We start from the raw sequence: 10,244 nt of genomic DNA on the forward strand, positions 1-10,244 counted from the left end.
CTGCCAGAGAGTTATGGGACTGTTTTAGAGCAAACCTAATAATATTAGTTTTAGTGATATTTAAAGCCAACTTATTAGCTGTGAACCAATTTATAATAAGAGACAGTGTACCCCTGACTTTATGCTTAAGCTCATCATGATTATTACCAGTAACCAAAACACTGGTATCATCAGCAAAAAGAAAAACTTTAGCCAATTTATTAATATATGGAGGCAAATCATTAATGTAAATAATAAATAGAAGTGGTCCCAAAACCGACCCCTGCGGAACCCCTTGTTTAACTCTTTCCCAAGATGAAAAATAGTCCTGACCATCATTAGACCATCATTACTTAGCTTTTACATCATGACATAAAGATAGCTAACAAATCCTTTGAAAATTTGGCACAGTTCAAATATTTGGGAATGACAGCACCAAATAAAAATTTTATTCAGGGGGAAATATAAGAGGAGATTGAAATATTTAACCTACATCAGCTGCAAATATGGGCTTTTAAATCTCTTGGTACTGTGGGGTTGGTTTAACTGGCAGATAACAATTCATCATCTGCAAATAGGTGGATTTACATCCCCCAGTATTGGCACTGACTGGAATAATGGTGCTAGTGTCAATAAAGTGCAGTATTAAGCCAAGTTGGCTGCACATGTGCAAGATGCAATAATATAACACTAGCTAACTACATGGAGTTGAGCCCTTCTTGAGAAGCTCTCAGTCATGCAGCCACTCAAAAACTTCACAACATTTTATTAAACCTGAAAGTCCTCCACTGGTATCTATCATGAACCAGATCTATCCAGTCTATAACAACCCATTCTATCCACCAAAGATCCATTTTAATTTCATCCACCCACATATGTGCTGGTCTTCCTAGTGGTCTCTTTCCTTCTGGCTTTCCCACCAATATTCTATATGCCTTCCTTTTCACCCCCATTCACACTACATATATTACCCATCTCATCCTTCTTGACTCAATCATTCTAATTATATTTGGTGAAGAGTACAAGTTATGAAGCTCCTCATTATGCAGTTTTCTCCATCCTATTGTTACTTCATCCCTTTATGCTCTAAATATTTTCCTCATCACCCTGTTCTCAAACATCCTCAATCTACTATTCTCCCTTAATATCAGAGACCAAGTATCACACCCATACAGAACTTCATGGAAAATTATAATTTTGTATATTCTAAGCTTTCAGTGTGAAAAAACTGCCTACTATATGTTCCTTGTAATTTCATATATGTAAGGAAACATCTAGTGAAGAAATGAACATTGACATTTGTATCTGAAGGGCTAGTTCATTTGCGTATCTGGATAATTATCAATACTCTGGTCTTTAAGTCTTTGTCCATGCTTCCCATTGGACAGCGTCACACTCCATACCTGTGCTCTTACACCTGCTATGAAATGCATCAGTTCACTTCTTCATTCTGCCACAATTGCCATGAAGATGGCATCTGCAGTGTATGCCAAAACATAGGAACAGTTTTAAGACATAACTCAGCTTAACCCCAAAATGTGAAGTTTTACATTTTATGTGTTATATTATTTATAACTTTAAGGTGTCTCAGAACTGAATATTGTAATGCTGGGGCGAATTATCTGTATAGAGTTAGTCTAAGAAGGGCAGTGTTTCTCTGACATCTGTTATATCATTTGCATGGAAATCAAGTGACAAAATTATATCACTTAGTTATGATAGAACCAAAAGTTGGCACAATAAACAGCAGTGTTTCTGTTGGTAGTGTAGTGTCGATTTTTGCAGAAGTGAAGTTCTTCTAGGATGTAGTCATACTTATTCTATCTGGAACTCTTCAGGTTCATAGCATGCATATTTAGTGAAGGTGTGATTTCACAGTGTCCCTCAGGAGCTATAATATATGAGAATGAATCAAGGAAAGGGTTAACTGTGGACAGTCTAGCTAGAGATGGGAATTGTTAGATTTAATGCGAGGTTCTCACAACACAAACTGTGAAGACTAAGCCAAGCAAGTATCTAGCAAGGTTTGCTGTTCAACCCTGAAGACAGAGGCAGTGAATATCGGTGAACTTTTACCAGGCTACATGTTGTCACATCCCAGAAAATAGTGCTCTTTAGGATTTGACATATTTTTGTGTAGAATTTTCAGTGGGTGCTTCAGTAATACAATCTCCTTCTGTTCAGTGTATTTTTTTCAGTATTTCTTAGATTGCAGGTTATACCATATGTGCAGTGCTGCTGAGTTCACACTTATGGATGCTTTTTGTTGCAGAGTGTTTACAGATGTTGCAGTCAATTGAGACTTGTTTGTCTCTTGAAGTGCTGTTCAAGAAATATATTGAGCCCATGCTGCATGAGTTGCAGGCCTCTGTTGACTCTTGGTCACTCTGCAGTCCTGAGAGGTTTATATTTGAGGCCATACTGACATATTCAGGTACATGTACACGCTTGCTTCACTGCTGCTATCTGGTGATTCCATGATCTGGGTTATTCCTTAAAAATGTGGTACTTGCCATTTTTATGGACCTGAAGGCTTATTATTGTACTTATAAAAGCTTGCCCTTAGATACTGTCATGAGCTACACTCATTCCATATTTCCACATGCAATTTCTGTGAGATTCATTGTGATATGATCCTCTTGTCTATACATTTGTGGTGCTCTGTAAGTGGGCTCAAGCTGTTATGCTTTTGACTTGTGTTCAGGAGTTACCTCTTTAAATCCTGGCTTGGAGACTGACTATCCTAACTGACATTGATGTTTTTCCTTAGTCTTTTCATCAGATGCTGGAACGGTACCATAAATTAGGTCACAATTGCTTTGTAGCACATCCTCTCCAATTCATGATTTACTGTGATGCAGTCATTTTATGCAGTACAGTATGAGTTACTAGTAGCATTGTTAAAAGACTACAAAAAATCAAATAAAATATATCTGGGTCTCCAAAATGCCCCCTTTCTTTAAGTTTCTTCAGATATAATGTATGAATTTCTGATCTCCAATATGTGCTGCATATACAACATATCTCATTCTCCTCTATTTGGTTGCCCAAGTAATATTTGATGAACAGCAAAAATTGTGTTTTCATTATGCACTATTCCTCACTGTCCTTCCCCTAAGGTCCTATTATTCTACTCAGCAGTGTGTTCTCAAATGATCTTCAGTGGGTTGTTCCACAGTGTATGGTCCAGAGGGGAATGTGGAAAGTGGTATGATGTTGATTATTGGAAGTCCATAATGAAAAAAAGTCAACCAGCTGAGTATCCATCAACTGCTGAGTGGCCTCCGTAGTCTATGGATAACGTTCCCACCTCATGACTCAAGGTACATGGGTTCAAACCCAGTGGAGGTCATGGAATTTTTAAGGGTGGAAAAATTCAGGGAACAACTTTAAGCCATGGGTCCTGTATCGTAGATTTACGGCACGTAAAAGATCCTCACGTCTCTAGGAGACCTCTGAGCAAAATTAGGGAATTTTTTCCGCCCAAGTAGTTTCCAATGCCTCTGGTAGATGGGGGAAGTATCAAGGTACCGAGGGCCAACTTTGTGGGCTGAAAGGGGCTGATAGCACACACCAGTACTGGTAGGGTATGGCGACTGGTAGAATATCAAAGGGGGACGTACAATAGACTTATTAGTCGCGGTGCATGGGGAAACCCACCCCCTCCAATAATAATAATAATAATAATAATAATCCACCGCTGAAGGACAACCCCCATGCTGTGTATTTACCTTCCATTATAGTCATTGCTGTAAGAAGAATGAGTAACAAGCTGTTTTCCAGGTTCCGCAATTGGTCCGCACCTACAGACAATCAGTGAAATTCTGGTGATATGCTTGAAGCCTGAAAAGGATCCGGAAGTGAAGCTCAAGATGTTCACCATCCTGTCAAATAATATTGTTAACAATGATGAGATCCTGAAGGACGCCATTGACTCTGGACCTTTCCTCATCAAATTAGTGAATGGTACACACGCACATTTGAACACATTTCTGTATTTTGCACCAAGCATCTCAGTTCACTGGACGTTTGAGAGGTCCCAGGTTTAATATTGTCCAGGAGACCTGCTCTCCTGACTGAGGTTTTCATGATTTTTCAAAACCTCTTCAGGCAAATGCTGGGATAGTACTTAAAGTGGGCCAAAACTGCTTCCTTCTGCATCTTTTCCAATTCATTATTCACTGTTCATCTTATCATTTGACTCCGTATAGTCTGAATGATATACAGGATCATTAAATAAACTGTAAATAACTAAATACAATGTGTATACTTATGAATTTAGGTGAGGAAAAGCCCTGTTTAATTATCATTAAGAATAAGACAAATCAGTAACCTTTGGGTGGGTCTGGGAGACCACTATTGTTAGTTGAATATACAGGTTTGGAAATGCATGCTTAGTGTCTCTTGTTCATTATTATCTCAAAAGCTGTATGACTTGCATATGTCTTCATGGCAGAGTGCTTAACTAAGCACAGGGACAACTTTGCCTTTTTTAACTTATTGTATGATATGTAGCGTAGTTGGTTGAGACACTGTGCTACAAGCCGGAAGGTCACAGGTTCAAGTCCTGATGAGGTCATTGGATTTTTTTCAATTGAACTAACCCTTCCAGCCACACTATGGCCCTGGGGTCGACTCAGCCTCTAACAGAAATGAGTACTAGGAATTAATTAAATAATTTTCCTGGGGAGTAAAGTGCGGCTGGCACATAAGGCTGACAACCTTACCGCCATCTTTAAACCAATTGTCTAGATAATGTGGAACCCTCAACATCTCACAACCCTATGCACCTTAACGGCCTGTTACAGGGATAGCTTTACTTTATGACATGTAGAAAAAGTATATTGGTTATAAAATGTGTTTCGCTTTTTTGTACAACATTTATTCAAACATCATTCATTGTGATAAACATTCAGTGAGTTGTGCTCCAGATACATGCAGAAATGCCTCATGTGAAGTATGCCTTACTTCTGACAAATTTTAACTAAAACTGGAGTGTGCCAGTAAATTTTAAAGGAACTCCCCAGTATATAACTTCATGAAAATTTCTATACTAGTTTCCAAAAAAAAAAAAAAGGAGATAAAGTCCTTGTGCTAAACTAATTAAGCACTGCGCTATGAAGACATATGGGACAGTGGAAGTATAGCTCTACAATTCTTGACCTCAGCATTGGTTGGATGTGAGTTGTTAGCTTCATGCCCTAGCTGCTCTATCCCCAGGGAAAGAGACCCCAATACCCATTGGACAGGAGGTTGAGTGGGCCCCAGAACTGAACTGGTTGATGTGGAGAGGAGAAAAATCTTGGTTCTGCTGGGACTTGAACTCCAACCCCTTGACCATCCAGCCCCTAGCCAGCTGATACACCAACTGCACTATCCCAACTCTAATACTAGTTCTCAAGTTGTTTCATATGTGCAGATACAAAGACAAAGGACATATATTATATGCTCCACAGCTGCCAACTTACTTAAGAAAGGAACAGAACATCAAATGTCAGAAATATCACAGTACTGGCATGGAAAACTGTAGTAATAAATTAATAAAAGAGCTGAACTCTGCCTTTCAGAATTAATCAGAAGGTTAATTAAATGTATGAGGATCATCCAGAAAACAAATACTGCTAACATGCATTTACTGCTTGCTGACTTTGCCTGGAACATTTTTTTTTTCATCCCTCTACAGTGTGGACCTGGTTCCAAATGACTTTCACTTGTTCACACACTTGAGGCAGCTTTTGGGTGTCATGCATGTGGGTAGCAATGAAGAAGTGAGAAAGACAGTTGAAGACTGGTTCAGTGAACTGGCAGCAGATTTGTATGATGCAGGCATACAGAAACTTGTCACATGATACAACAAATGCCTCAACCGTCATGGGCATTATGTAGAAAATTGGGTTAAAGTCTGTAGTAATGGTGTAAAATTACATTTTTATAATTATCAAATGGTCTTTACTTTCTGTATGACCTACGTACAATATAGCACAGTGCATGACTATCACACCAGTTGTGGTCACTTCTTTATTCTTCTGTTTTCTGCCCATCAGATGTAATCATGCCAAACTTGGTGTGGCGAGCTGGTCGGACAGCAGAAGCCATAAGAACTTCTGGTATCTCATGTCTCTATGCAGCCTTCCAGTCTTCTCCAGATTCCACATCACCATTCTGTGTCCCTGGAATTCTAGCAGCTGTGATGAAGCAACTAGTACCTCTGCTGCTGACACTTGTAGAGGATTCCTCCAAGAAAACACGCCTCATTACCTGCCGAACTCTGTGTAGGCTGATCAGATTGTTGCGAATCACTGGTCTTCATACTGCAGAGTTTGTGCACCAAGTTTATCCTGGTAAGATGTCATTCTTCTGTAACAGAGAAGAGCTTGAGGTTTGAGGTGCCATCTTCTGTTTTGTGACACTCTAGTGGATTAGAGGATTATGCTGCTGATTATGCTGATTATGCTGAAGGAGGTGAGGTGGGGATTGTGTTGTATTGTGTCATATAGAATCAGCATCATGCACGATGTGTTTCTTTGTGAAGATAGTTTATTTTTAAAGTGATCACAGACCTAACCCCTTGTTGATGAATTCCAGGTGATACTGAACTGCATTAGAAAATCACCTGCTATGTATTAGGCCTCAAGGTTCATTACAATGTTCACAAAAGACTTTGTATTTATGCCATTGTTTCTCAACTGGTTTATTTCACTGGGGCTTTCAGACTAAAATTTAATGTACTTACTCATCATGTATTATAAATGTTCTAAACATCTAATCCTCCTTCATTTTGTCACCCTAATAATATCTAGGTAAGAGTATAAATTATGAAGCTCCTCAGTATGTAAGTTTCTCAAAATTCTTCTTATAATCTCTGTTTCCCCCTCTGTCTCTCTCTCCCATAAGGTGGAAGACTAAGTTTCACATCCATATGAAAGAGGAGGGAAAATTATAATTTTTGTGTTTTAATTTTTACATTTTTACACAGACTGGAAGACATTGAGCAGCTGTAAGACACTGAGCAGGGTCTGTCTGTAATGATGTAGACTTGTATTCAGGAGGGACTTGGTTGAAATCTTATCCTGGATAACAACTATCTGGACTGAGGTCTATTTTTATGGTTTTCTCAACCCCCCAATCAAAATCTATACAGTACCTCAATTAGGCCTTGACTACTTCCTTCCAGAATCTTTCCACTTCATTAGTCATTGTTATCATTTGACACTATACAGTCTAGATACTGAACACATGATAGAATAAAATCTACAGGAAGACAAAAGATTGTGAATTGTCATGAATGTACAGTAGAACTTCCATTTAATGTTCCTTGATTTATGGTCTTCTTTCATATGACATTCAGTTTCAGTGATCAAAGGTCAGTAATCTTAAATTTTTTGTCTAAGATTTTCTCAATTTAGTGTTCAAATTCACTTCTCATCATGAAACCTTAAATAGTGATGTTACTGTAGATAATATTGATTTTTTACAGTTGTTACCAAGCACATGGACTTTGCTTCATGTTCACAGTATTCATTGCCTGTCTTTAGATTACAGTTTTTAACTTCATTGTTGCAGTGGTCCTCAAACGTTTGGATGATGTAAGTGATGATGTTCGTCAGGCTTCCGTCACAACTCTTGTGAAGTTGTTCAAGCCATTACCAGCTGACTACTGCGTGGAAGTGTCATTCACACATATGGATGCACTGTTGAGTGGCATGCTGATACACTTGGATGACCCTGAGCCTGGCTTCCAGCACATTATGCTTAGTATGCAGCTTCTGGATACATACAGTCATGGCCACTGTATTCTACTAGCAGTTGAGGGCCTCTCATCACACACCATAAACTTTCCCACACTCTGATGAATAAATCTGTAAATTTTTTAGTTTTGCAGTAGGGCTTTTTGGATGTAATTCAAATCCTTCTACCCAAACTTCTTTTTAACTACATGAGTAAATGTAACTTCTTAATTTGAATGTTATTCCCTTGTTAAAGCTTTTGTCAGTGTATATTATGATATTGACAGGGAAGGCAACCTTGTGATGAGTGAAGAGAGGGTACTCCTGCTTGAATGTGAATAATGCTAACTATATAGTGTAAACCTGCTCTAGGTACAGAACATAAGCTGATTGACCTGTGTTGCTTTGTATCCAACACTGCACTGTTTTCATTTCCAGATGCCTTGAAGCAAATAGGTGAAGTGAATCCCAAAATTCTGCAGGAGAAAATTAACACCTGTACACATAAATTCCGTAATGTGGAAGGTCGCATGGAATTAGTAAGGTACACTGAGAGGCTCCTGGGTGACACATCCAGCCCAGTGAATGCATCAAGTGATACAGTGACAGTTAAGTAAAGGAAAGTGTAATTGTTGAAACCACTCATGTCAGGTTTCTTTGTTACCGAAACATTGTATCTTGTTGCTGTGCTTCTGTGACTCTTCTGCAACAACTTTTAAGGAATGGATTTTGAAAATGTTGCTGTAAGGTAAACTTAGTAGACTTGTTTTTCATTATTTATTATTGCAGTTCATATAGTGGTTATGAATATTATGAAGTATAAGGTTCTCTTCTTATGAATATTATGCAAAGTGACAAAAGATTTTTACAGGGAGGAGAAAATAATTTTAAAATTAGGAAACATATACCTTATGTAGAAATATGACTAACTTCATTGAAGGAATTCAGTGTCTCAGTTTATAATACTTTGATAATAGAAAGGAGAGGATACAATGTATTAGGTAAATATATGGAGCTGTTTCAGTTGTTTTTAACCTACTTTCCATATTTTGAAAAAATACAAGAGATCATTGTGCTCTATGTGTGTCTGTGTATCCCCTGCTATTAACTTTTGAAAGTCTAAATCAATCCATATGAAACGTGGTATGTATATCATGGCACCTGAGCCCATCTTAGTGGCACACTTCATAAATTCCTCCCATCAGTCTGTGTGTGTGTGTCCCTATCATTGCTAGGCAAGGGCTTGGTAAAAATTAGCATCCATTGCTTATCTTCCGTCAAAGTTGCAATGCTTAACGGAAGATAAACAATGGACTCTAATTTGAACAATTGCAACAGGATGCTAAAATACAGAAACTTGGTAAAAATGTTACTGCAGCAATGAATACACACGCAACAATAGAAGAATTGTTGGACATGTCTTTTCTGTGTAGTCTGTGTTGTATGAAAGGAAAGTAGGCAATTATTTCTTACCAGAATTTCTTGTTAATGTTTGTATTACTGAAAATGTTATGTTTCAAACTTCAGTAAATTTTAATAATATTGTATTGAGTAATAAAATAAACTGAATGTTTCTTCCCTAAAGAGTAGAATTAGTCAGGAAAAATACATTTAAATATCATGACTGTAAAGGAGAAAAGCAATTGGGAGCCCATTGTTAGGGCCTGTACTTCTTGAGTGGCTTTATAAAGCAGTATTAGTCTACCTAGAAGATCAGTAGTGTTGCACTGAGCTTGCATTTTGGAGGTATGTAGTTTCATTCTTTGCGACAGTACCATTTGTCTCTGTTTTCTCGCATTGTTGAGGATGACTACATTGAAAACAGTTGTTTGCTCACTCCATAGTGTTTTGTATGTGAAGTGCTTGATCACACCCTCCTTTATCTTCTTTCAGATTTGGCTTGGGAATTGTATCAATCCAAAAAATAAAATATATATGTACATATGCATTTTTGTGTGTGCATGACTTACTTATTTACTTACTCCTGCAGCTGAGCCCTTCTGGAGGAGCCGCCAATTCTGCAGCTACTCAAGAATTTCCCAGCATTTTATGGAACCCGAAGGTTCATTACCATGTTCACAAGAGCTCTCCACTGGTCCCTATCCTGAGCCAGATCTACCCAATCCACACCATCCCATCCTATCTCCCTAAGATCCGTTCTAATATTGTCCGCCCACCTACGCCTTCGTGCATGCGCACGACATATGTATATAAATGTAATATCTCTGCTTCCTGGTATTGATCATCTGTATGTTTTATCAAACAATTTTTAATACAGCATATGTTGGTTACATGTTTTAGCATGTGATCCTTTCTTAACATGAGTGTACATACATTTATTTATTGCCAACTGCATCACAGAAAACTTCACCACCGGCACATCTCAACTATGTTTGCATCCAGCATCATCAGTGTTCAAATTGAATACAGACACCATCAACACAAGATATATAAAGTTGTATAACAAGTACTACTGTGTAAATATAAACATAATTTAATTAACTTAGCTGATGTTATTCGGTTTTATTTTCAGGCATT

The 10,244-nt window shown here is 38.0% G+C and overlaps 1 protein-coding gene across 1 annotated transcript in view; it reads left to right on the plus strand.

The window, feature by feature from the left end:
• LOC111875416 (dynein assembly factor 5, axonemal) overlaps positions 1-9,073 on the plus strand; it is a 22,036-nt gene extending 12,963 nt beyond the window's left edge. The window contains exons 7-11 of the mRNA XM_023871656.2: positions 2,252-2,413; positions 3,763-3,945; positions 6,024-6,320; positions 7,543-7,734; positions 8,145-9,073. Of these exons, the coding sequence (XP_023727424.1) occupies positions 2,252-2,413; positions 3,763-3,945; positions 6,024-6,320; positions 7,543-7,734; positions 8,145-8,323 (1,013 nt within the window). The 3' untranslated portion in view covers positions 8,324-9,073. The remainder of the gene's footprint in view (positions 1-2,251; positions 2,414-3,762; positions 3,946-6,023; positions 6,321-7,542; positions 7,735-8,144) is intronic.
• The last annotated feature ends 1,171 nt before the right edge of the window (positions 9,074-10,244 follow it).

The sequence above is a fragment of the Cryptotermes secundus genome, unplaced genomic scaffold, assembly GCF_002891405.2.
Source record: "Cryptotermes secundus unplaced genomic scaffold, Csec_1.0 scaffold15, whole genome shotgun sequence".
NCBI lineage: Eukaryota > Metazoa > Arthropoda > Insecta > Blattodea > Kalotermitidae > Cryptotermes > Cryptotermes secundus.